Raw genomic sequence first — 27,713 nt, 5'->3', positions numbered from 1 at the left:
GAAACAATGTTCCAGTGCTTATATGCGCTCAGCAAAAGACATCTTCCTTTCTCTTCTCTTTTCCTTTATTTCCCCTGCTTAATTCAGTGCTATATCTATTTATTTAGTAAAAATGTATTTTGTGCCTGTTTCTCAGGCACTGTTCCAAGCATGGACATTGTTTTTTCTTTTTTTTAAATAAATTGGGAGAGCTTTTTGAAGCATGGTTTTAAATCTAAAATAAACTAACTCCAGTTTGTTAGAAAATGTTTTCAATTTTTCAGTCATATTTTTCATTTCATTATGGAGTCATTTAAGGGCTTCCTTGGTGGCTCAGTGGTAAAGAATCCACCTGCCAGTGCAGGAGATGTGGGTTCCATTCCTGGGTCAGGAAGATCACCTGAGAAAGAAATGGCTACCCACTCTAGTATTCTTGCATGGGAAGTCCCATGGACAGAGGAGCCTGGTGGGCTGCAGTCTATGGGGTCACAGAAGAGTCAGACATGACTTAGCTGCTGAAGAATATGGAGTCATAAAATATATGTAACAGGATTAAATTGATACATTGTACTGCCATGGTTTTAGATGGACATATACCCCATTGTACTGATAGAAGATAAAGATAGTTGGTTACTACTGGTAATTGGTATGATGTTGTTTTCACAGAGTTTTTTGTTGAAGTCATTTTTTGTAATCTATGATTTAGTTTCCTTCTGTTTGTACTTTAAAAGTTTCATTTTACTTTGAATTTTTGGATTATCACTTTTAAGGATTTCTTTTAAAATTTTGGAGAAATTCTTTAGTTGTCTTTAGATTTTACTTAGAGTAAGAAGCTGTCAAATAAAAATGTTTTTGACTGCAGAGTTTCATCGTTAATAATGCCTTACATTTTTAAAATACCTTTTTCAAAGAACAGAGTTCTCATGCTTTTTCATTACACGGTTTTTACATTTCAGTTATTCTGCTTATGTCACCAACGAAACAAGATTAGAACCCAGGTGTCCAGACTACAAAGATAATTCTCTTAGCTAAATTAAGAGTTCTACATTTGATTTAATTTTTTACTCCTCTTGTTAAATTTCTTTAATATTTTTATCATATCTCAGCTTTAGAAACATGTACCAAAATTTTGTCAGCCCACATGCATTTTTCAGCATCCTACACTGCTAGGATATGTAGAAAGCATAACTCGGGAGGGGGAGTTATTTTTCAAAATCATTCTGTATACATTATTACTTTTCCTGGGTTGAATATATGTAAAGTGATAAAACATGGAGTATGGGCCTTCTTAGACTCTAGTGTCCTTGATAGCTTTTCCATAAGACTTTATTTTTCCTTTGGTTTATTACACACTCAGTTCCAAATGTTGACTGCCCTGGGGCCTGGTGCATCCTCCAGACAGTGGACAGAGGGTGGAAAGAAGGGCTGGAAAAAATGCAGTGTTTCATGATGTTACAGAAATGAGACCTTTACTCTGCAATAGGAATTCACATTTCAAAAGCTGATGATTGTCAAGCTGATCTAAAAAACTTTATGAGAATGCCAGAATAGTTGCTGCTTTTTTAAAACTTGGCCCTTTCTAAAACAAAATTTGTTTTTTCTCTAAACAGCCTTCCATATCAATAAGGAAAGCATGTAACTGATTATCTTTGAGTTCTCTTTTTTAAGATGTGTTGGGAGACAACATTCTAAGCTGGAGAAAAAAAGGGGGGCAACTATAGCATAGCTTAAATGAAATGAAATGCAATGTAAAAATCCATTTACCTAGATTTAGTTGTGTGGAAGATAGCTGGCATTGCTTACATTTTCAAATCTTGCAAATAACTAGTCACAAAGTTAAGTACTGTTTAGAGCCTCTTGAGGTAATAAAAGAAAAAATCTCAGAAAGTTGCTAGACACGACTGAAGTGACTTCGCAGCAGCAATTTTATATATCCTATAAACTAAGAGTTTGGGTTTTGAACAAAATTTGAACATTTAAGTATAAACAATGAAACCAAATTGCCATCCAGTAGGAGCCTAGGAAACTTTGGTCATCATTAATGAGCTAGAATATACAAGATTACCAATATGATATTTAACATTTACATTGTGACTCCTCAGTTAATTGCTTTTATAGAATGACTGAATTGCAGAGTAAAAAGGTTGTTTGAGGATCTCTTTGTCTTCATCTTCCCACAGAGTCCAAAAGACTGTTCTGTACATCTGTGTCTCTTTTGATGTCTCATATACAGGGTTATCGTTACCATCTTTCTAAATTCCATATATATGCATTAGTATTCTGTTGGTATTTTTCTTTCTGGCTCACTTCACTGTGTATAATAGGCTCCAGTTTCGTCCACCTCATTAGAACTGATTCAAATGTATTTTTTTAATGGCCGAGTAATATTCCATTGTGTATATATGTACCACATAGAGGGAATTTAAAGAGAGTGTTTAAAAAGTGTAACAAACTTTTGTCAGTCATCACAGTATCTTCATTTAATGATTAACTGTTGGTGTTCTTTCTCCTTAGTATTTGTTAGCCTGTGGGAAGCACCCCGAACAGTATCATTGTGGCTTATTAAATAGTTACCAAATAAATCGTATTTTAAGTTATAACTTTTGCATAATTCTTTAGGGTCTTGATCTTCCTTAAGAATTTTAGTTTCTATTTTGTACTTAATAATTTCATATTGAATGTATATTTTATAAATTTATAATAATTTGTTTTATCTTTTACTGTTAAAGGATATTATCTCTATGATATTCTTCTGAAATTTATATAGCTTAGTGTTAAAATTCTCTTATACTGAATATTTGTCATAATCTCAGCCCCTTTTAACATTTGCAGCAGTGACAGTTCTCACAGAAAGTGATAGTACTGTGTATGTGAATATTACATAGTAGACTTTATTTGATAAGGATGGTGTCATTGCATGGGATGGGCTGAAGGAAAGACTTTTTTGACTATTCAGTTCAGTTCAGTCGCCTAGTCGTGTCCGACTCTTTGCGACCCCATGAATCACAGCACACCAGGCCTCCCTGTCCATCACCAACTCCCGGAGTTCACTCAGACTCATGTCCATCAAGTCGGTGATGCCATCCAGCCATCTCATTTTCTGTCGTCACCTTCTCCTCCCGCCCCCAATCCTTCCCAGCATCAGACTCTTTTCCAGTGAGTCAGCTCATCGCATGAGGTGGCCAAAGTATTGGAGTTTCAGCTTCAGCATCAGTCCTTCCAGTGAACACCCAGGATTGATCTCCTTTATAATGGACTGGTTGGATCTCCTTGCAGTCCAAGGGACTCTCAAGAGTTTTCGCCAGCACCACAGTTCAAAAGCATGAATTATTTGGCGCTCAGCTTTCTTCACAGTCCAGCTCTCACATCCATACATGACCACGGGAAAAACCATAGCCTTGACTAGACGGACCTTGGTTGGCAAAGTAATGTCTCTGCTTTTTAATATACTGTTAGCATTTCTTAATAAATATCATACAGTTGGAAACATTAATTTGTGTTTGGATTGGAATGCAGCTAGGTTTTCCTGGCTTACTTTTCAAGATTTAAAGAAATAAGTTCTGTTATAATTACAAAGCTGAATAGAATGAAATATTAAATCCTTTTTCCCCCCTGGGAAAGAGATATGGAGTTAGGAAGGAAAGAAAAATGGTCTTAGGAAGGAAAAAGCTAATAAACAATTTATATTTTTTGTTACACAGTTGTGAAACTAACTTTCTGAGATTTGGCATTACAGAATACTTTAAATTTTTGTTTCTTTAATTTCTACATTATTTAGTTTATTGCTGAGGTGTAAGATACGGTTTTTAGAAAAGTCCATAATTCTGGAGGAAAATTTTTAAGATAATATCACTAAAAAGAGATTACATTTATTATCTACTTTGAGTACTACGCATTTTTATTGTAATAAAATATATGTAACACAATTTACCATTTAAATCATTTTTAAGTGTATTGTTCAGTGGCATTGCGTATATTCACACTGTTGTACAACCATCACCACTGTATCCATCTCTGTAACTTTTTTTTAATTTATTTTTTTATTGAAGGATAATTGTTTTACAGAATTTTGTTGTTTTCTGTCAAATCTCAACATGAATCAGCCATGCTGCTGCTGCTGCTGAGTCGCTTCAGTCGTGTCCGACTCTGTGTGACCCCATAGATGGCAGCCCACCAGGCTCTGCCATCCCTGGGGATTCCAGGCAAGAGTACTGGAGTGGGTTGCCGTTTCCTTCTCCAATGCATGAAAGTGAAAAGTGAAAGGGAAGTCACTCAGTCGTGTCCGACTCTTCGCGACCCCATGGACTGCAGCCTACCAGGCTCCTCCGTCCATGGGATTTTCCAGGCAAGAGTACTGGAGTGGGGTGCCATTGCCTTCTCCATGAATCAGCCATAGATACACATATATCCCCTCTCTTTCGAATCTCCCTCCCTACCCCACCCCTCTAGGTTGATACAAAGCCCGTTTTGAGTTTCCTGAGCCATACAGCAAATTCCTATTGGCTATCTATTTTACATATAACATCTCCATAACTTTTTCATCATCTAAGACTGCAATTATATTTATTAAACAGTATCTCTCCATTACCTCTTCCCCTTACTCCCTGGTAACCATTCTATTTTCTATCTCTATGAATTTGAGTATTCTAGTTATGTATGGAATCATACAGTAGTTATCTTTTGTCTCTGGCTTGTTTCTGGAGAAGGAAATGGCAACCCACTCCAGTAGTCTTGCCTGGAGAATCCTGGGGACAGAGGAGCCTGGTGGGCTGCCGTCTATGGAGTCGCACAGAGTTGGACATGACTGAAGCGACTTAGCTGCAGCAGCAGCTGGCTTGTTTCACTTAACACAATGTTTTCAAGGTTCATTCATGTTGTAGCATGTATCAGAATATCATTACTTTCTAAGGCTGAATAATATTTTGTTGTAAACATATATCACATTTTGTTTACCCATTCATTTGTTGGTGGACATTTGGATTATTTATTTGGGTTGTTTCCATCTTTTTTTCTGTTGTGAATAATGCAGCCATAATATTGGTAGACAAATACCTGTTTGAGTCCCTGCTTTTAGTTCTTTTGGGTATGTACTCAGAAATTAATTGTTGGATCATAAACATAATTTCATGTTTAATTTTTTTGAAGACTTGCTTTAATGTTTTCTACAGCAATTATACCATTTTAGATTCTCACCAGCAATGCTCAAGGATTCCATTATTCCATATTCTCACCAACTCTTGTTATTTTCTGGCTTTTAATAATGGTCATCCTTATTGATATGAAGTGGTATCTCATTGTGGTTTTGATTTACATTTCCTTAATCATTAGTGATGTTGAGTGTTTTTCCATGAGCTTTTTGGCCATTTGGAAAAATGTCTATTCAAATCCTGTGCCCGTTTTTGAATCGGTGATGCCATCCAAACATCTCATTCTTTGTCATCCCCTTCTCCTTTTGCCTTCAGTCTTTCCCAGCATCAGGATCTTTTCCAGTAGTAAGTCAGCTCTTTGCATCATGGAGCCAAACTATTGGCGCTTCAGCTTCAGCATCCGTCCTTTCAGTGAATATTCAAGGTTGATTTCCTTTAGGATTGACTGGATTCCTGACTCAATGGAAATGAATTTGAGCAAACTCTGGGAGATAGTGAAGGACAGAGAAGCCTGGAGTGCTGCAGTCCATGGGGTTGCAAAGAGTTGGACATGACTTAGTGACAGAACAACACAACAACCATTTCTTAATTGGGTTGTTTGGTTTTGTTATTGAGTGTTAGGAGTGGATGTATGTGTGTGTGGGTATATATATTCATTCTGGATGTTAACCTATCATTGATTTTACCCATTTTATTTTTAATTCATGTTGAAGAGGGTTGGTGGTAGTGTGGGTATAATCTGACTTGGTCTGTGAGTATCTCTTCTACATTTCCACTACTGCTATTAGGGATCTTTTCTTATGATTTCCTTCATGGAAATCATAAGCCCACATTTAAAGATTAATTAATTACCTACCAAATAAACCTTGTTTATTCAGAAATAATTTTCTAATTTTTAATTTAAAAATAGAGAGTTGATCAGCATGAAATATCCAGTGTTGGCACACTGAATTAGCTTTAATTCTAGCAAATTAAACTTGACCTTTTAATAAGTCAGATATTGTATTAGATGCAAAAGACACAAAGCTCTTGGTCTCAAGAAAGTTAAAATCTAATGAGGAATTACAGTACAGTGTGATAATTGCTACACTAGAGTAAGAGAAACATGGGGGAGAAATTTTTGAGTGCCTAGACAAATCAAGGGAAGTAAAATGAGATTATGTTTGAGATGGCTCTTAAAGGAGGAGCAGGAGTTTACCAGGATATCAAGAATGAGGCGAGCTATGGAGTTCAGTGTTAATTCCTTTGGAACGGTTCCCAAGGTTAAACATTACTGGTATATATGACTCGGAAAACCTGGGAGGGAAGGAGAGGCAACCCTTGTGAATAAAAGGGAGAAATTAAGAACATTGTGAGCTGAGTAAACACCCTAATAAATGTCTCACTATAAATTTATGATAATAAGCAGTACACCGTAGCTTAAAGCATCTGTTTTTTTAAGTGAGAGATTTGGTCCCTTTCTCTTTTGTGCTTTAGATAACCTGCTCATGTTTAAGAGCTGGAAACATTCTCAAGAACACTGTTTAGAAATGAATAAATACAAGTTGTTTAAATTTAAAATATTTGCATTAATTGGTTCAACTGAGTTTAAATTATTTTGGGTGTCATCCAGATAGGTGGTTCCTTTTAACGGGAATGTCACTACATTATTTCTTCTGATAGCTTACGTGAGAATAGGGAGAGGAATAGATGGACAGAGGCAAGCACAATATCAGATCTAGTGGGTCAAAGGAAATGATCTCAGGTACCTTATTATAAAAGTCAGACACTGATCTGCGCAGAAAAAGAAAGTGCTTCTTGCAGCACTAGGAGGAATCAAGAATAGTGATTGTTAAGTTTGTACTGAAAGAAGGGGTAAAATTGAGCAGACTTCTTTAAGAGCAAAGAAGGAATTTGTTGAACTAAACATTGAAACTGCTTAGTTTGTTTATAATTATCTCAAAATATTTAATTCATAAAATTATAAACAAGTTTTTATGTTATAAAGAATTAGGGTTTTTCCTTTTCTTTTTGTGCTAACTTATGAGAAGAAATAATCATGTTAGTAAAATAATTATACTTTTTCTTTTTTTAACCTTGTGACCTTCAGAGTCTCAAACAGAAATAAGAAGTCATAAAGTTAGCTGGAAGGAAAATGCCTTGTCAGTTAAATAAATGTTTCCCAAAAACTTTTTTAGGTTTAAGAAGCCATGTTACTACTGTCTTTGGACTCCAGGTTTGTCCCCTGAAAGCAAGAATCAACTACCCTTCACTCATAAAATCATAAAGTTATTGAATAGTTAATTGGAGAGATAAACTTAGGAAAAAAGTACTTTTTAACATGTTTCTTGCCTGCAAAAAAAAGTAAAATAATTGAAAATAATCAGTGAAAGTGTTAGGAAGATTCTGAAGTCTTCTCGAAATCTGTTGTTGTTTAGTCACTAAGTCATGTCTGACTCTTTTTGTGACCCTGTGGATTGTAGCCTGCCAGGCTCCTGCTGCTGCTGCTAAGTCACTTCAGTCGTGTCCGACTCTGTGACCCCACAGATGGAAGCCCACCAGGCTCCCCCGTCCCTGGGATTCTCCAGGCAAGAACACTGGAGTGGGCTGCCATTTCCTTCTCCAATGTGTGAAAGTGAAAAGTGAAAGTGAAGTCACTCAGTCGTGTCCCACCCTTAGTGACCCCACGGACTGCAGCCTACCAGGCTCCTCCATCCATGGGATTTTCTAGGCAAGAGTACTGGAGTGGCTTGCCATTGCCTTCCTAGATGGTAATAAATGGTAGAACTAGGGCTGAAGTCTGGCTATGTCATATGTCTCATTTAAGATAATAGTTTACTCTAAATTTCATTGTTTTGGAGCATGACTTTGAAAACTTTATCGGCAGGCTTTGTGAAAGTGAAAGTCGCTCATTCATCTCTGGCTCCTTGTGACCCCATGGACTGTATAGCCTGGCAGGCTCTTCTGTCCATGGGATTCTTCAGGCCAGAATACTGTAGTGTATAGCCATTCCCTTCTCCAGGAGATCTTCCCAACCCAGGGACTGAACCCAGGTCTCCTGCATTGCAGGCGGATTCTTTACCATCTAAGCCACCAGGGAAGCCCTCATTTAATATAATAGTTTTACTCTAAATTGCTTTGTTTTGGACTTTGGCTTTGGAAACAGTTTATTGGCAGGGTATGTAATGAGCCATATTTCAAGATGAAAATATTATGAGAATTCAATCACAGTTTTAAGGATGATCTTTATAAACTCTAAAGTTGAGTTCATTTTCCAATATTATATAAAACCAGAATCCATTCTAGGCAGGAGTTCATGTTCTTTCCTGTGTGAGCAGAGAGTCTTTAAGTTGGTTGAATTATCTGAAAAAGAAAAATATGTAATGTATTTGAATGATATCTAAAAATAAATGAGGGGAGAAAATTTTAATTAGAAAATTGCAGGAGTATGAACTGAACTGATACATGTATGTATGTGTCTAAGTATATTTATATATACACCCTTTCTCATCATTAAGATTTAAGATCAATACTTAAGTAATCCTTATTGTCATATATCTCTTAACTTCAGCTAACATGTTTCACTACCATATCATTTCAGTTCAGTCGCTCTGTCGTGTCTACTCTTTGCGACCCCATGAATCGCAGCACGCCAGGCCTGCCCTGTCCATCACCAACTCCCAGAGTTCACCCAGACTCATGTGTATCGAGTCGGTGATGCCATCCAGCCATCTCATCCTCTGTTGTCCCCTTCTCCTTCTGCCCCCAGTCCCTCCCAGCATCAGGGTCTTTTCCAGTGAGTCAACTTGTCGCATGAGGTGGCCAAAGTATTGGAGTTTCACCCTCAGCATCAGTCCTTCCAGTGAACACCCAGGACTGGTCTCCTTTAGGATGGACTGGTTGAATCTCCTTGCAGTCCAAGGGACTCTCAAGAGACTTGTCCAACACCACAGTTCAAAAGCATCAATTCTTCAGCACTCAGCTTTCTTTATAGTCCACCTCTCACATCCATACATGACCACTGGAAAAACCATAGCCTTGAGTACACAGACCTTTGTGGGCAAAGTAATGTCTCTGCTTTTTAATATGCTGTCTAGGTTGGTCATAACTTTCCTTCCAAGGAGCAAGCATTGTTTAATTTCATGGCTGCAATCACCATCTGCGGTGATTTTGGAGCCCAAAAAAATAAAGTCTGACACTGTTTCCACTGTTTCCCTATCTATTTCCCATGAAGTGATGGGACTAGATGCCATGATCTTAACTTCCTGAATCTTGAGTTTTAAGCCAACTTTTTCATTCTCCTCTTTCACTTTCATCAAGAGGCTCTTTAGTTCTTCTTCACTTTCTGCCATAAGGGTGGTATCATCTGCATATCTGAGGTTATTTCTTCCGGCAATCCTGATTCCAGCTTGTGCTTCCTGCACCCCAGCGTTTCTCATGATGTACTCTGCACAGAAGTTAAATAAGCAGGGTGACAATGTACAGCCTTGACATACTCCTTTTCCTATTTGGAACCAGTCTGTTGTTCCATGTCCAGTTCTAACTGTTGCTTCCTGACCAACATATAGGTTTCTCAACAGGCAAGTCAAGTGGTCTGGTATTCCCAACTCTTTCAGAATTTTTCACAATCATCCACACTGGCATATTGAGTACAGTACTTTCACAGCATCATCTTTCAGGATTTGAAATAGCTCAACTGGAATTCCATTGCCACTACTAGCTTTGTTCGTAGTGATGCTTTCTAAGGCCCGCTTGACTTCACATTCCAGGATGTCTGGCTCTAGGTGAGTGATTACACCATTGTGATTATCTGGGTTGTGAAGATCTTTTTTGTATAGTTCTTCTGTGTATTTTTGTCACTTCTTAATATCTTCTGCTTCTGTTAGGTCCATACCATTTCTGTCCTTTTATCGTGCCCATCTTTGCATGAAATGTTCCCTTGGTGTCTCTAATTTTCTTGAAGAGATCTGTAGTCTTTCCCATTCTGTTGTTTTCCTCTATTTCTTTGCATTGATCGCTGAGGAAGACTTTCTTATCTCTCCTTGCTATTCTTTGGAACTCTGCATTCAAATGGGAATATCTTTCCTTTTCTCCTTTGCTTTTCGCTTCTCTTCTTTTCACAGCTATTTGTAAGGCCTCCTCAGACAGCCATTTTGCTTTTTTGCATTTCTTTTCCATGGGGATGGTCTTGGTCCCTGTCTCCTGTACAATGTCACAAACCTCCGTCCATCGTTATCAGGCACTCTATCAGATCTAGTCCCTTCAATCTATTTCTCACTTCCACTGTATAATCATAAGGGATTTGATTTAGGTCATATCTGAATGGTCTAGTGGTTCTCCCTGCTTTCTTCAATTTAAGTCTGAATTTGGCAATAAGGAGTTCATGATCTGAGCCACAGTCAGCTCCCGGTCTTGTTTTTACTGACTGTATAGAGCTTCTCCATCTTTGGCTGCAAAGAATATAATCAGTCTGATTTCGGTGTTGACCATCTGGTGATGTCCATGTGTAGAGTCTTCTCTTGTGTTGTTGGAAGAGGGTGTTTGCTATGACCAGTGCATTCTCTTGGCAAAATTCTATTAGCCTTTGCCCTGCTTCATTCTGTACTCCAAGGCCAAATTTGCCTGTTACTCCAGGTGTTTCTTGACTTCCTACTTTTGCATTCCAGTGCCCTATAATGAAAAGGACATCTTTTTTGGGTGTTAGTTCTAAAAGGTCTTGGAGCCACATGTGTTTATGATGATTTAAATCTTTTAGATACCCTTTCTACCTGTCATGATACAGTAGCTTGTAGTTTATTTAATTGTTCTGTCAGAGCAGATCTAGAGAGCCTTTTTCTCCAGCCTTCAGTTGTAGTTTTTTTTTTCCCCTGCCCTCAAGCCTCCACTAACAGGCACTAGGAGGCCCCTTAGGGCCACTGCCTGCTGCCTGGTTTTAAGCCAGTTTTAGTGTTTTGTTATAGCAGCACTCCACTTCCAGGTACCAATTTCTCTTCTGTTTTTCTGTTGCCGTATAACGGATCACTATAAAGCTGGGTGGCTTACAAAAACAGCCCAGCAACAGTCATTAATTCTGAAACTTCCCTCGGGATTGGTGGTTTTCCCTTTTGTTCCCTACTCTGCAAATCTAACTTGCCACAAAAGTTTCTGTTACATGAGGGTGAAAAATAGCTGATTCTAGAACTGGGGCACAGAAGTTGCAAAATAAGCCTGGAACATCTTGCTGTGTCAGAATATAAGGAAATGCTAAAAAAAAAAAAAGAAATGGCATATCAAAAAGATACAGGAGGACTTCCCTGGTGGTACGGTATATAGAAATCCGCGTATCAATACAGGGGACATGGGTTCCATCTCTGGTCTCAAAAAGTTCCACTTGCCGCGGAACAATTAAAACCACAACTACCAAACCCATGTGCCTAGATCAAGCGAAGCCACCACAAGGAGAGGTCTGTGCACCACAGCGAATAGTAGCCCCCACTCACCACAACTAGAGAAAGCCCACAGGCCGCAGCGAAGACCCTGGGCAACCAAAGATAAATAAGCAAACAAACTAAAAGATACAGGAGCTATTTTAAAGGGGAGCTTTCATAATCAGTTCAGTTCAGTCGCTTAGTCGTGTCCGACTCTTTGTGACCCCGGGAACCTCAACACGCCAGGCCTCCCTGTCCATCACCAACTGCTGGAGTCTACCCAAACCCATGTCGGTGAATCAGTGATGCCATCCAACCATCTCTTCCTCTGTCGTCCCCTTCTCCTCCTGCCCTCAATCTTTCCCAGCATCAGGGTCTTTTCAAATGAGTCAACTCTTCGCATCAGGTGGCCATATCAGGTCTGGGTCAAAATGGGTTATAACAGTGAATAAAATGAAAGTCCATGAGTTTAGGCAGCAAACAGGTCAGTAAATCTACATCTTTTTTAAAAAATAGGAAGGTATCATAAATTAAAAACATTTTATACTTCAAAATGGAAAAAAGTCTTAATGTCAGTTTTTATATACCGAAGCCATTCTTTTGTTTGTTTGTTTTATAATTTATTTATTTTTTTGGTTGCACTGGGTCTTTGTTACTGCATGCAGGCTTTTTCTAGTTGCAGAGAACAAGGGCTATTCATCGCTGTGGTACACTATTCTCGTAGCAGTGGCTTCTTTTGTTGTGGGGCACAGGTTCTAGACACATGGGCTTCAGTAGTTGCAGCACACAGGCTCAGTAGTTGCAGCTCACAGGCTCTAGAGTACGGGCTCAGTAGTTGTGGCACACAGGTTTAGTTGCTCCATGCATATGGAATCTTCCTGGATCACGGTTTGAACACTTGTCCTGTGCATTGTCAGGCATGTTGCTCTCCACTATGCCACCTGGGACGTCCACCCTCCTGTTTTGAGGCAGCATCTCTGACCAGGAGAGAGAGGCTGCAGGTGGTACAGGATGTGTGCATCTGCTTAAGTTTCTGTTATTTGTTGATGGAAACAATAATGCAATCTGTAGGGCTCTCTCGATCATACACTTTCTGAATCACTTGATAAAAGTGCTGGAAAAGCCGCTCTTTCCGAGCGTCCCTGCTGCTGGCATCATCTAACTGAGGGTACTGGCACCGTGTATGCCTGTCTTCATTCCCTTTGGAATAATCAGCCATCTTCCACCATAAATCTTCAGTGCTTAGCGTGTCTTCACCCTCCTTTAAATAGGCCCCTTGGGGAGAATAAGAAGTTGATGGAAAAGGTTTATATGGCTTACTTTTTTAGCTACCAGAGGTCTTCCATATTGTCTTTATGAAGTCTGACCAACAAAGACATCTTCTTAAGTCCTGGGCCCACTGTGCTTCCAGGGCTCTCTCAGGCTCCCTCTGTGTGCCTCTTCCATCCAACTTCCTAAGCCAGTCTTTTTTATGATTGTAACCTATCTTATGGAGAAGGCAATAGCAAGCCACTCCAGTACTCTTGCCTAGAAAATCCCATGGATGGAGGAGCCTGGTAGGCTGCAGTCTGTGGGGTCGCTAAGGGTCGGACACCACTGAGCGACTTCACTTTCACTTTTCACTTTCATTCCTTGTAGAAGGAAATGGCAACCCACTCCAGTGTTCTTGCCTGGAGAATCCCAGGGATGGGGGAACCTGGTGGGCTGCCATCTATGGGGTCACACAGAGTTGGACACGACTGAAGTGACTTAGCAGCAGTAGCAACCTATCTTAGCTTTTTTAAAATTATAAATACCTATTTATGGTTTAATATGCATAATAGTTTTTCCCTCAAGTGTTGGAATTGATTCATTTTATCTAAAACGTACTTCTTTGAAAATTATTTTCAATCCAGGTTATGTAGTGTTCCTTAAAAACAAAAAAATAAAGATAAAATTGTAATTTTGTCCTTTTTCAGTATATTAATTATGCCTTACCATAGATGAAGCTCTATAGATGGAAGACAGATTCTTTCTTTCTTCTTATTCCGCAGTTTTTGTTTCATTCATTTATTTGGTCTTTTTTTGAATAAATATTGAGTGCTATTATATGTACTGTGGCACTGCTAAGTGCCAACTTATACAGAGTTGAACAAAGCAGACCTTTTCCCTACTCTTTAAATATTCACCATGTGACTCTAGAGTGATCATTCTCATGCACCCCCCTTTAATATTGAAGATTCTCTTTATATTGTTTTAGACTTTTTTCTTTAACATATTTTTTTTAAACTTGTTTATTTGAGATGAGTTTAATTTTGAGGGTAACTTTTTTTATAAATAAGGAAAAATCAGCATTTCGTTGCAAGCAGAATGTCCTAAAACTTTTTCCTTTGAAATATTTCTTTTACTTATCTGAAGCTTCCATAATACATTTTTTTAGCTAAAAGTTTTCTCGTATTTTTTTATCAGGCCAAAATAGGCTTTTTCTGCTTTGCTCAACTGAATAATACATCCAAGAGCTGTGCCAGGGTGGTATAGTTGTCAGCTCATATTAAGACCAAGGCCACATTCCGGATATGATATGTAGAAGTAACTTAATAGCTTAATTTGCAAAGTTGCTTATTATCCAGTTTATGGGTTTTTATAGTACTTGGCAAGTCTCACTTGAGCTTGCAGTCTGGAAAACAGCCTACAACTAACTACACTGACACAGAGATGGAAATTTAGAGGGCTCATGTGGTAATAACTAGTCTTATCTATATGTGTGAAATCAAATTTACTCTAGTGATACAAAAATATAGCAACCTCTCTTTATTAAATCTCACTGAAAGATAAGGAAACTGTTAAACATTTTAATGTAAATCTTCAAATAAGTGTTTTCTACCTTTATGCTTTTTAAATTAAGTATACTGAAAGCAGTATTCTTTTTGGTGACCAAGATCATAAATTATTTTATTGTACTCTGCTATATTTTATTGCACAGTACAATACCCTGTAATTGGTGAGGTGGTGGTATTTTCACTGTATTGCTGTCAACCTTATGAAGATAGCTTTATGCGTGTTCCTCTTTGCATTTTACAGTATATGAAGTAATTTCCATGCATTATTTGATTTAATTCTTAGAACAATCCTAAGAGGCAGTGACAGAAGAGATGAAGAAAAATGGTTGGGCTCACAATTTATTTGGACCATGAAATTGAGTGTTTGTTGATAGGATTATATTGGGGGGCAGGGGGACAGAGAAAGGTGTCAAGATGCTTCCAGAATCCTGACTTAAGCAATTGGATAGACAAAAGCATCATGTACTGAGAAAGGAAATACTGCAAAAGGAGTATATTTGCACATATGTAACATTTCAATGGCATTGTATGTGAAGTTAGTCCTCAGAAGCTCAGAAGTCTTTTTTACCTCTGTGGAAATATATGAGGTAGTTTCAGAGCATTCAGTTTACATACAAACTCAGGACACTGCCTATAAAATGAGAATTTCTTATATCAATTTAGTTACCAAGTCAAATATGGTTAAATTTTTATTTCAACCTTTATTTCCTTCTTTTGAACTTTAATGATTAATAAAATTGGAAATATTAGTCAGGAGTCTAGCTGAGACCTTTGCTGTTTTGAATACAATTGAGATTCTTACAGTAAGAAAGAAGGAAAGAGCATAGATACCCAAAGGGCAATGAACTACATCTTTCATAAATAACATGGCCCTTTAAAAAGTTCAGATATATTGATTGGGTCTCCTTGTTAGTTCCTCAGTCTTGTCCAACTCTTTGTGACCCTATGGACCGTAGTCCACCAGGGTCCTCTGTCCATGGAATTTTCCAGGCAAGAATATTGGAATGGGTTGCCATTTCCTTCTCCAGGGATCTTCCTGACCTAGGGATCAAACCGGGTCTCCCGCATTGTGGGCAGATTCTTTACCATCTGAGACACCAGGGAAGTATATTGACTAGGTGATAATGTTAAATATAGAGTGTTTCAGTTAAAATATTAAGATTGTCAGATAATAAAAAGAAAGAAAATCTACCTGTGGGTTGTTTATAAGAAACATGTTCAAAGTGTAATAATCCAGAAAGTTCGAAACTAAAGACTAGGAAAAAGTACTCTGTAGAAATACTGATTGTTAGTTTTCTGTGTTTTATAACAAATTATCACAAATTTAGCAGCTTAAGGAACTTAATGGTTTCTGTGAATCAGGAGTCTATGCACAGCTTAGCCTGGTCTACTGCAAGGTCTTGATCTAGATTGAGTTTTCATCTTGAGATATGACTAGGAAAGAATCTGCTTCCACCTTCCCTCAGGTTGTTGGCAGAATTTATTTCCTTGCAACTATAGAGTTTGCAGCAACTTACTTCTTAAGTTGGCAACAGAGATAGAACAGATTGGATAAGAATGGCATCACATCATCTTTGGATTGGTTAGGAGCAAGTTGGTTACTTTTGAAGGCCCACCTACATGCAAGTGGAGAAAGGGATATTATACAGGGTGTTAATAGGGATCATGGGAGTCACATTAAAGTCAGTCCAATAAACCAACCAAAAGAAGAAATTTCAAAGCAAGTAACTGTACTAGGGATAAAAGGAGTAACTTAAGAATTATAAAAAGTTTGATTTTTCAGTTCAGTCGCTCAGTCGTGTCTGACTCTTTGCGACCCACAGCATGCCAGGCTTCCCTGTCCATCAAGAGAGAAATAGACAAGATAGCAATAAAAATGAAACACTGTAATATACCCTTCTCTCTCAGCAGTTGACACAAAAAACTGACCAAAAAATAAATCAATATGGATACACCTTAAACAATGCAGTTAAATAAATATGACCTAATAGAAGGGGACAACAGAGAATGAGATGACTGGATGGCATCACTGACTCAATGGACATGAGTTTGAGTGAACTCTGGGAGTTGGTGATGGACAGGGAGGCCTGGTGTGCTGTGATTCATGGGGTTGCAAAGAGTCAGACACTGAACTGAACTGAACTGAATAGACATAACTAAAACACTGTTCCAGTGTAGAATAAACATTCTTGTCAAACTCACATGGGCTTCCCAGATAAAACAGTGGTAAAGAATCTGCCTCCCAATACAGAAGACGTGGGTTCAATCCCTGGGTCGGGAAGATCCCCTGGAGAAGGGAATGGCTACCCACTCCAGTATTCTTACCTGAAGAATTCCACAGTCAGAGGAGCCATGGGGTCACAAAGAAGTGACCCAGATGGAAAGCTTAGTTCCAGTGTATCATAGAGGTTGTTTCACTGTTTTGGTGTAAAATGCCATTCAAGGTACTCCAGCAGCTTGATCTGAGCTCCAAGGATGAGGCAAACCATGAATTGGCAAAGGAAAATAATTCACTTAAAGGAACTCTAGCAGCAAGAGAGAGGGTGAATAAGGATTACATCTAGAAAAAAGCAACTTCAATGAAAGAGCTATTAGAAGAGATACATGACAAGTTTAACGAACAGAACAAAACAGAATGATCCAATAATTCCACTCCTGGGTATATATCTGGAGAATATTCTAATTTGAAAAGATACATGCACTTTAGTGTTCATAGCAGCACTATTTACAATAGCCAAGACATGGAAGCAACATAAATGTCTCTTGACAGATGAATGGATAAAGATGTGGTACATATGTATACCATGAAATATTACTCAGCTGTAAAAAAAGAATGAAATAATGCCATCTGCAGCAACATGGATGGATCTAGAGATTATCATACTAAGTGAAGGAAGTCAGAGAAAGACAAATATCATATGATATCACTTATTTGTAGAATCTTAAAAAGTGATACAGATGAACTTGTTTACAAAACAGAAACAGACTTAAGATATAGAGGACAGATTTATGACTGCCAAAGGGCAAAGGACAGGAAGGAGGTGGGGATAAATTAGGAGTTTGGAATTAGCAGATACAGACGACTATATACAAAATAAACAAGATCTTACTGTAACAGCACAGGGAACTATGTTCAATATCCTGTAATAAACTCTAATGGAAAAGAATCTGAAAAAGGAGATATATATCGTTACGTATATATATGGGCATGTGTATGTGTTCAGTTCAGTTCAGTTCAGTCGCTCAGTCATGTCCGACTCTCCGCGACCCCATGAATCACAGCACGCCAGGCCTCCCTGTCCATCACCAACTCCCGGAGTACACTCAAACTCATGTCCACAGAGTCGGTGATGCCATCCAGCCATCTCATTCTCCGTCGTCCCCTTCTCCTCCCGCCCCCAACCTTTCCCAGCATCAGAGTCTTTTCCAGTGAGTCAACTCGTCGCATGAGGTGGCCAAAGTATTGCAGTTTCAGCTTTAGCATCAGTCCCTCCAATGAACACCCAGGATTGATCTCCTTTAGAATGGACTGGTTGGATCTCCTTGCAGTATAAGGGACTCTCAAGAGTCTTCTCCAACACCACAGTTCAAAAGCATCGATTCTTCGGCGATCAGCCTTCTTCACAGTCCAACTCTCACATCCATACATGACCACGGGAAAAACCATTGCCTTGACTATATATATATATGGACTTCCCTGGTGGCTCACATGGTAAAGAATCAGCCTGCAATGCAGGAGACCTGGATTTGATCCCTGGGTTAGGAAGATCCCCTGGAAGAGGGCATGGCAACCTAATCCAGTCTTCTTGCCTGGAGAATCTCCATAGGCGGAGCCTGGGGTCACAGAGTTGGACAGGACTGACCACTAAGCACAGCACAGTGTGCACGCACACACGTGCGCGTGCGTGCACACACACACACACACACACGGAAAATACTGCAAAGTGTACTACTGGTTTACAAAAGAAGGTAAGGTAAATGTTTTTTTTCCCCTTTGTCAGCTTACAAGATAATGAATTGGTTCTTTATCATCTTTGGGGGAGTGTTTGATTTTAAACTCCTATAATTCAATAGCATGTTACAGATTTCAGTCTGCTGCATTTATTATCTTTACTGAATCTCAGATTGTCTCATCTTTAGCCAGTGGGAGCAGAGATGTTTCCTGAGTCCTTTTGATATGACCCTGATACTTTTTGACTGATAAAGAGACAGTATTTTGTTTTGTTTTTCTTCATTTTTCAGAAAACCTGGGATGTTGTCTGTGCTTTTGGGAATGTGGATTTTAGGGATCCATTTGTTTTCTAGGATATTTGATACTTAGCATGATCTGTGATGTGATTTGTAGGCTCCTATTCCTTGGAGTTTATGTTACTTGCAGAGAATAATGGTTTTATCTTTTTAGTATTTGTGTGTGTGTGCCAGGTTGCTTCAGTCATGTCTGACTCTTTGTGACCCCATGGACTGTCACCCAACAGGCTTCTCTATCCAAGGGATTCTCCAGCCAGGAATACTAAAATGGGTTGCCATGCCCTCCTCCAGGGGATCTTCCTGTCTCAGGGATCGAACCCTCATCTGTTATATCTCCTGCATTGGCAGGCAGGCTCTTTACCATTCGGGCCACCTGGGAAGCCCATTTAGTATTTATGGAGACTCAAAAGTAACCCGCGGGGCTTCGCTGGTGGCTCAGATTGTAAATAATCTGCCTGCAATATGGGAGACCTGGGTTTGGTTCCTTGGTCGGGAAGATCCCCTGGAGAAGGGCATGACAACCCACTCGCGTATTCTTGCCTGGAGAATTCGATGGACAGAGGAACCTGGTGGGCTACAGTCTATGGGGTCACAAAGAGTCAGACCCAACTGAGTGACTAACACACTAAAAAGAACCAGCATTTTCCAGCAACAGATGTAGAGGCATATGTTAAGCTGGTTTATTCAGTCAGTTAATATTTGAATGTTTACTCTGGACCAAATTCCACAATAGGAACTCTGGGAAATTCTAACAATTATGAAACCTACTTTTTGTTTAAAATTTTTATAAAATAAATTCCAGGGATTGATTTTAAAATTGTTTGTTTCAGATCTGTCACGAAATCGCCTCTCAGAAATTCCCATAGAAGCATGTCACTTCATTTCTCTTGAGAATCTCAATTTATACCAAAATTGTATTCGATATGTACCAGAGGCAATTCTAAACCTACAAGCACTAACTTTCTTAAATATTAGGTAAGAACTTTTTTTTTAAATTTTAGTTTTGTGTGGTGTTTTCAATTTTCCTCTTCCCTTTCACTGAAGTTAATGTTATCTGAGGAATTTCCTATGGTGCTCCTGTGACTAGGACCCCATGCTTCCATTTCAGGGGGCACAGGTTTGATGCCTGGTCAGGGAACTAAAATCCTGCATTCTTTGCAGCCAAAAAATAGAAATAATACTTTTTTTTAAAATTACATCATCTGTTTATATCAGCAACATCTCTTCATGTTTTTAGGCTAAATTAACAGTATTTTCTGGGTCCCTCTAGTTTGTCCCTTTCTCTTTGCCTTTGCAATAGTTAACAAACTCTAATTAGAGCTTTTACCCTAATTGTCTTGTAGCAATGGTTCTCCAGTTACATTTTCCAATAAGTTCCATCAAATAAGAATGGTAGATCTAAAATCATTTTGATTTTTGTGATTATGTATTCTTGTGTACTAAGTTCTGAACATATAAAGGCATTTATTTAACTCATCTACTCCATTGTTTCACATTTTACAAGACTGCTTTTGTTTGTTATTTCATTATAAAAAGTTGTAAATGTTGACTGCAGAAAATAAATTTAGAAAAATAAAAGAAATCCATCAAAATGTGTCTGAATTAATAGATAAATTTTTCCTTTTATTTCTAGGCCTTTAGTCGAATTGTTAAATAAATTTTTCCCCTTGTCAAGAAATATCCTTTGGAAATATTTTTTCTGTGTAATTATTTTAATGTATAGTTTATATATTTTTAAACTCATTTTTGCTCTCAGATATTTACTTATTCTTTCAGTTTTTTCCTATAAAAATAGAGCTAGTAGACAGCTTTGTATGTGAATGTCTAATTATTAGATATTAGAAGTTTTAATGGCTCATGATCTGTTAATAAAATCATCTAAAGATTTTACAAATGGGGGCAGTTATTACTAAGGATTAAGGTGTTAAATATGCATAAGGAAAATTTTAACTTATTTTTATCCTTATGATAGATGTATTTTTTACTTCCAGTTCTGATTTGTATACTTAGGTTTAGATAAAAGATTTCTTATCTTTACCTCAGTTAGTATAATATATCTGAAATCACAATCTGTCCTTGTTTCCCATAGAACTATATTTTGGTTGTTTATATACAGTTGGTTATAATGCTGTAATGATGAGGCAAGTAAATTACAAATACCCTTAATGTTTATAACTCTTTGGAAAGAAGAGGAGAGGATGTTAGTTATCGACCCTATTTTAAAATATTTTTTTCCTGTATAAATTTAACTATAATACAATAATATGATTTGTTTATGAAACATTTCATTATTTGCAAAGGAGTTTTGTGGTGCGAGAGTCCTGTAAATCCTTTGATTACAGATGAGGAATTTGTGTAAGATGCAGATAAATGCTCTGCCTTAAAAAACAAAGCTGACAAGTGACAAACTTGAACTCAAATCTGTTTGTTTTTTCAAACTCAAATCTAATATCCTGTTTCTTTCTTGTAAGATTTACATTTGTTACTATACTGAGTGTAGAATGAGAAAGATGGCAGTTTTTCTCCCTGAGTGTTGGGCTCTGACTTAGTTCTTTTTCTGCTTACCCATTTAGTCGGAACCAACTGTCAACATTGCCAGTACACTTGTGTGATTTACCACTGAAAGTCTTAATTGCTAGTAATAACAAATTGGTCTCACTTCCAGAAGAAATTGGGCATCTCAGACATTTAACAGAACTTGTAAGTGAATATTTCATTTTTTGATTGTTTTATGTATATATGTATGTGTATTAAAAAGCAGAAATATCACTTTGCCGACAAAAACCATAGCTTTGACTGTACGGACCTTTGTCGACACAGTGATGTCTTTAGTTTTTAATATGCTGTCTAGGTTTATAATAGCTTTCCTTCCAAGGAGCAAGCATCTTTTAATTTCATGGCTGCAGTTACTGTCAGCAGTAATTTTGGAGCCCAAGAAAATAAAATCTGTCACTGCTTCCGTCAGTCAAAAGCCTATACAATTTAGAAATCAAATTCTAGTACAAACTGTGGAATTATTCCTGGACACAGAATCATAGTATTTTTTTACAACCAGGGGTATTATGTTGTCCAAACCTCATTTTGCAGATAGTTTAAAGCTGGCAAGTTTGTAATATCAGTGCAGTTCTTTACTTTGTATCTTTTTGAAATAGGATGTGAGCTGCAATGAAATTCAAACAATACCTTCCCAAATTGGTAATTTGGAGGCCTTGAGAGACCTTAATGTAAGAAGAAATCACTTAGTACGTTTGCCTGAAGGTAAGAAACTGTGAAACAGTTGTTTTGTTTTGTTTTTTGCCTTTTTATTTTATCTCTCAGACTGATGGGCACATCAAAAATGTATAAAAGTTTCAACAAGTGTTTGAGATGTAATGATTTATTTAATACATCTTATCTGTTCTGTTGTAGATTTTAAAAACTAAACTCTTCATTGAAAAGCTCCAATAACTATTGAGTAGTGATGGTAATTTTAGATCCTGTTAGCTGATAATGTAGGGTCTCTGGAAGTTTCATTTGGCATAACGACTTAAGAGAAATTTCACATGTTTTTGATAAATCATATACATGATTACTGGGAGAAACATAACTTTGACTAGATAGACTAGACAGGCAAAGTGATGTCTCTGTTTTTTAATACACTGTCTAGGTTTGTCATAGCTTTTCTTCCAAAAAGCAAGCGTCTTTTAATTTCATGGCTGCAGGCACCATCTGCAGTGATTCTTCCTGCACCAGAGATTCACATCTTTCATTGTGAGAAATTGTTTTATATCTGTTTGATAATTTCCTATCTTCTGATTTCTGTTTTCCTCTTTTGAGAATTTTTGTTAAATGGATAGTGGACTCTTAATTGATCTTATGGTTTTCTTATCTTTTTTATTGTTCATTTCTTTGTCATTTTGTTTAACCAGGTGGTAACAGTTCAACCATTTATAGTCTAACCATTCTTCTGAATTTTTAATTTCTGCAATCTAATTTTTCATCTCTAAGAACCCTTACTTTTTGCTGATTTAAAAACAAAATCCTTTCCTTTTTCAGTAATTTAGTATTTTATTGTTCTGAAATTGGAGACATTAGTTCTAGTTTTCAGAGTTTTCTTCTGTTTCCTGTATGTTAACCTGTTTTTTTCTGCACTCATTTTTTTCCTTTGTTTTGTGTATTTTGATTTCTCTCTTATATGTTGAAAGCTCTTCTAAATGTTTGTGGGTCATATGCCATTTATACAAAGCTAATTAGAAATTCCAAGTATGCTGGACAGAAATTGTATTAAGCAGTAAGCTGGATATTTTGTTGGAGGAAACTGTATATCAATATCTAAAGGCCTTTTGTATGGGACTATATAGTTTGTCCAGAGAAAGATGTTTTCTTTCTTGTACATTGTGTATCTTCCTAACTAACTGCCATTCAAGGGTAGGGAATGGGGTGAGGTTGGGTAGCAAAGTGCTGAGGTCTTGTCGCTAAGTTTGTAGACTTTCCCTTAAATCCCCATTTTTAGCAGGCAACTCATCCTGACTTTCCATTGTGCAGTCCTTGAGTTCAGAGGCTTTCAGTTCAGTTTCACTAAAGGATAATTTGTTGACTCTGTTGTGAATGCATAAGTTAGGATTGAAAACCTGTGCATCTAACTTAGTTTTTATACAGGTTGTCATCTAATCCCAGTTTCTAAGACTTTCTGTTATTCCATAAGGGGTCACCATTTCATGCAAAGTTGGGCACAGTAAAGGAAAGAAACGATATGGACCTAACAGAAGCAGAAAATATTAAGAAGAGGTGGCAAGTAATACACAGAAGAACTGTATGAAAAAGATCTTAATGACCTGGATAATCATGATGGTGTGATCACTTACCTAGAGACAGATATCGTGGAGTGTGAAGTCACATGGGCCTTAGGAAACATTACTATGAACAAAACTAATGGAGGTGGTGAAATTCCAACTGAGCTATTTCAAATCCTAAAAGATGATACTGTTAAAGTGCTATACTCAGTATTCCAGGAAATTTGGAAAATTCAGCAGTGACCACAGGATTAGAAAAGGTCAGTTTTCATTCTAATGCCAAAGAAAGGCGGTGCCAAAGAATGTTCAAACTACTGCACAACTGCACTCATTTAAAATATTAGCAAGGTAATGCTCAAAATCCTCACATGTAGGCTTCATCACTATGTGAACCAAGAACTTCCAGATGTTCAAACTGGATTTAGAAAAGGCAGAGGAACCAGAGATCAAATTGAAAACATCCATTGGGTCATAGGAAAGGCAAGGGAATTCCAAAAAAAAAAAATCTACTTCTGCTTCACTAAAGGCTAAAGGCTTTGTGTGGATCACAACAAATTGTGGAAAATTCTTAAAGAGATGGGAATACCAGACCACCTGACCTGCCTTCTGAGAAACCTGTATGCAGGTCAAGAAGCTACAGTTAGAATTGGACATGGAACAGCGAATTGCTTCAAAATTGGGAAGGGAGTACATCAAGGATGTATATTGTCACCCTGCTTATTTAACTTATATGCAGAGTCCATCATGTGAAGTGCTGGGCTGGATGAATCACAATCTGGAATCAAGATTGCCAGGAGAAATGTCAATAACCTCAGGTATGCAGATGACACCACCCTTATGGCAGAAAGCGAAGAGGAACTAAAGAGCCTCTTGATGAGGTGAAAGAGGAGAATGAAAAAGCTGGCTTAAGACTCAGCATTCAAAAAATGAAGATCATGGCATCCAGTCCCATCACCTCATGGCAAATAGAAGGGGACAAAATGGAAACAGTGACAGACTTTATTTTCTTGGATTCCAAAATCACTGCGGACAGTGAATGCAGCCATGAAATTAAAAGACACTTGTTCCTTGGAAGAAAAGCTATGATAAACCTAGACAGCGTATTAAAAAGCAGAGACATCACTTTGCTGACAAAGGTTGGTCTAGTCAAATCTATGGTTTATCCAGTAGTCATGTACGAAAGTGAGCGTTGAACCATAAAGAAGGGTGAGCGCCAAAGAATTGATGCTTTCGAACTGTAGCGCTGGAGAAGACTCTTGAGAGTCCCTTGGACAGCATGGAAATCAAACCACAATATTCACTGGAAGAACTAATGCTAAAGCACCAATACTTCAGCCACCTGATCGAAGAGCCAATTCATTGGAAAAAACCCCGATCCTAGGAAAGATTGAGGGCAGGAGGAGAAGGGGGTGTCAAAGGATGAGCTGATTGAATGGCATCACCAAGTCAGTGGACGTGAGTTTGAGCAAACTCTGAGAGTTGGTGATGGACAGGGAAGCCTGGCATGCTGCAGTCCATGGGGTTGCAAAGAGTCAGACAAGAGTGAGAGACTGAACAGCAGCAACAATATAAGGGGTCAAATAGTTTGCTTTTCGTTAATATTACCATCCCTAAGCACCTAGATTTCATTTTGACACTTTGCTATGTATCAGTTAATCACTAAGAAAGGATAGACATAAATACTTACTTTAAATCAGTTATATTTAGATAGAAGCTCCTGAAGAAAAAAATGTCTAGCTTTGAAATATCATTGTTTATTTCCACCTTACTTCCCTGCAGAACTAGCAGAGTTGCCTTTGATAAGGTTAGACTTTTCCTGCAACAAAATTACAACAATTCCTGTCTGTTATCGGAATCTCAGACACCTTCAGATGATCACCCTAGATAACAATCCACTACAATCTCCTCCTGCACAGGTAAACGGCAGTTGATTTGAAGTATGTTATAAACTTTTTGAACAAAGGATGAAGTTTAAAAGTTGTAAGTTATATGTGTTTACTTTTTGTCAGAAATTAAGTTCTTTTAAAATAAACTCACACTCACATGAATTCTTGAAAAGCCATGAAGTAAATGAGATGGGAGATAGGTAATGTTCCAAAAATGTTTATCCTATCCTTTCACTAAATTGACTTTTTCACATTTGAAGGGTTCTTCCTTAAAGCTTTTTTTCCTAATTAAATTTGAGTTATTTCTTTCTAGTAAAACTTAAATGAAGACAATGTAAATGCTAAAGACAAAATACTCCGCTTACAGAATTAAAGATCATCAGTGTATTTCTCATGATTGTTGTCTTTGTACCTTCCTATTTTCTAAAATCTTAAGTTCCTCATTGAGTCAGTTTGGTCATTTGTTTATCAGTGACTGGAATGAAACTACTTAATGAAGTTGTTATAAAGTAGCTTTACATACAGATTTTAGATATTCCACAATCTAAAAAGTTTTTTGTCTTATATTTTTCACCGTAGCTTTCCTTACTCTGCAGTTGATTCAGCCTTGTACAAGTGTCTATATGGCAGCTGTTAAAGTGCTTGAGTAAAGTTCGTAACTGCAGAAAGGTCTCATATCCCTAAAGAGTTTATATGTTGATTTGTAGGACAGAAATAAATAGGTGGCAACAAAACTATATATGACTTTAATATTTAATCATCTCCTGCTTTTCTTTCTTGCAGGAAATAGGATTGAAAACATAACTGTGCATGATTTTTGGATTTCTAAAAACAAAAGTTGCCAGTAGAATCCATGGGGAGCAGTGCTATTTAAAGCATTGCTCTGACTGTGCCTAACTAGTCAATATAAGTTTACTTGGTATTCTAACAGTGTTTATAATCATGAATTATGTATATTATGTTACTGAAACTTATTATTAACTAGGAAACAAAAACCTACATTTATATCACTTAAACACCTAAGGTAACAAATGATATAATGTGTTATAATGAGTTTTTTAATATTACCGTACATACTTAATAGAAATACCTTCTATTTCCAATATACATTAAAATAAAAAGCTGATTGTGATTTAAAAGGCAGGGGTTCCTTCAGTTAAAAAATAAATTTAAAATTTAAAAAAATGAAGCAGAAGGAAAAAAGGTTCGGATACACATATATTTCAGATAAATAATAATTTGTTTCTATATGTTACTTTACTTAGATATGTATAAAAGGCAAAATCCACATATTTAAATACCTGAACATGCAGGCTTGTAAGATTGCTCCAGATCTGCCAGATTATGATAGGAGACCCATGGGTTTTGGCTCCTGGTGAGTATATTCTTTCATTTATTATATTCCATCTCACGGAGAATCAAATAAATGGGACCCTTAGATTTCCATGACGATTTGTTTGACCAAAACAAAATAACCTATTTTTATGTTATTTTTCTCAGAATGCTTATATTAAGTAAAAAATTGATTACATAGATGTGACCAATTATAGTTCTAAGTCAGGGTTTCTTAACCTCAGCACCGTGGATATTTTGAAATAGATAATTATTTGTGTTGAGGAGCTGTCCCATACACTGGAAGATACTCAGTAGCTTCCCTGACTTCTGTAGCACCTTCCCAATGTGACAAACAAAAGTGTCTCCAGTTATTACCAAATATCCTCTGAGAGGTCCTCAGTTGAAAACTGCTGGTCTAAGTGACTTTAATACTAACTCACCTTGGTTCCTGTTAACTAACTCTATAACTTAAGGCAACTCATTCAAACTTTCTGGGCTTCATTTTTCACAAAGGGAGTGAAGGGGTTGGATTTGATGACCATTAGTGTCGAGATGGCTGGATGGCATTACCGACTCGATGGACATGAGTTTGAGTGAACTCCGGGAGTTGGTGATGGACAGGGAGGCCTGGCGTGCTGTGATTCATGGGGTCGCAAAGAGTCGGACACGACTGAGCGACTGAACTGAACTGAAGTGTCACTTTGGGATCTTTTAATTCTGTGAATCCCCTCAGCTGCATATAGCATCGGACTTCTACAAAGGCATTTTCTTGGCATTCCCAACCATTGCAGCAGTCTTAAGTAGCAGGAATTAAATTCATAAGGTCTTTAAACAGGCAAAATAGATGTCTCAGTGAAGGTGTAATAACATTAATAAACTTTACTCAAGAGAACCCTTTAGGCATTCTCTTAGAACTTGTCACATTTTACGTAAAAGCACAGTCCTAACCTTCTCAGTGTCCTAACTTAAAACAGGTTAACAAACTTCTATTTTATTAGAGTTTCTGAAAGCAGACATTAAAAATACAAAAATAATTCAAAGGAAAAAGTAAAACCATAGAAAGCAGATGCATATTAACAAAATTCAAATTAGTGATAAATTCTGAAAGGAAGAAAGATTCCAAGTGAAAGAGACATAAGGG

At 37.5% G+C, this 27,713-nt stretch overlaps 1 protein-coding gene across 8 annotated transcripts in view; it reads left to right on the top strand.

The window, feature by feature from the left end:
* The window catches only part of LRCH3 (leucine rich repeats and calponin homology domain containing 3), a 102,521-nt gene that overhangs the window by 20,773 nt on the left and 54,035 nt on the right, over nt 1–27,713 (top strand). For all 8 annotated transcript variants that reach the window (XM_055399332.2, XM_055399002.2, XM_055399418.2 and 5 more), the window contains exons 2-6: nt 19,410–19,554; nt 21,153–21,279; nt 21,732–21,837; nt 25,131–25,267; nt 26,503–26,612. In XM_055399332.2, the coding sequence (XP_055255307.1) occupies nt 19,410–19,554; nt 21,153–21,279; nt 21,732–21,837; nt 25,131–25,267; nt 26,503–26,612 (625 nt within the window). The remainder of the gene's footprint in view (nt 1–19,409; nt 19,555–21,152; nt 21,280–21,731; nt 21,838–25,130; nt 25,268–26,502; nt 26,613–27,713) is intronic.

This window comes from Moschus berezovskii, chromosome 1 (assembly GCF_049115385.1).
Source record: "Moschus berezovskii isolate FMDL1 chromosome 1, NW_MosBer_1.0, whole genome shotgun sequence".
In the NCBI taxonomy this organism is placed as follows: domain Eukaryota; kingdom Metazoa; phylum Chordata; class Mammalia; order Artiodactyla; family Moschidae; genus Moschus; species Moschus berezovskii.
Note: the sequence above shows the minus strand (reverse complement) of the source record. Positions and strands in the feature narration are given on the sequence as shown.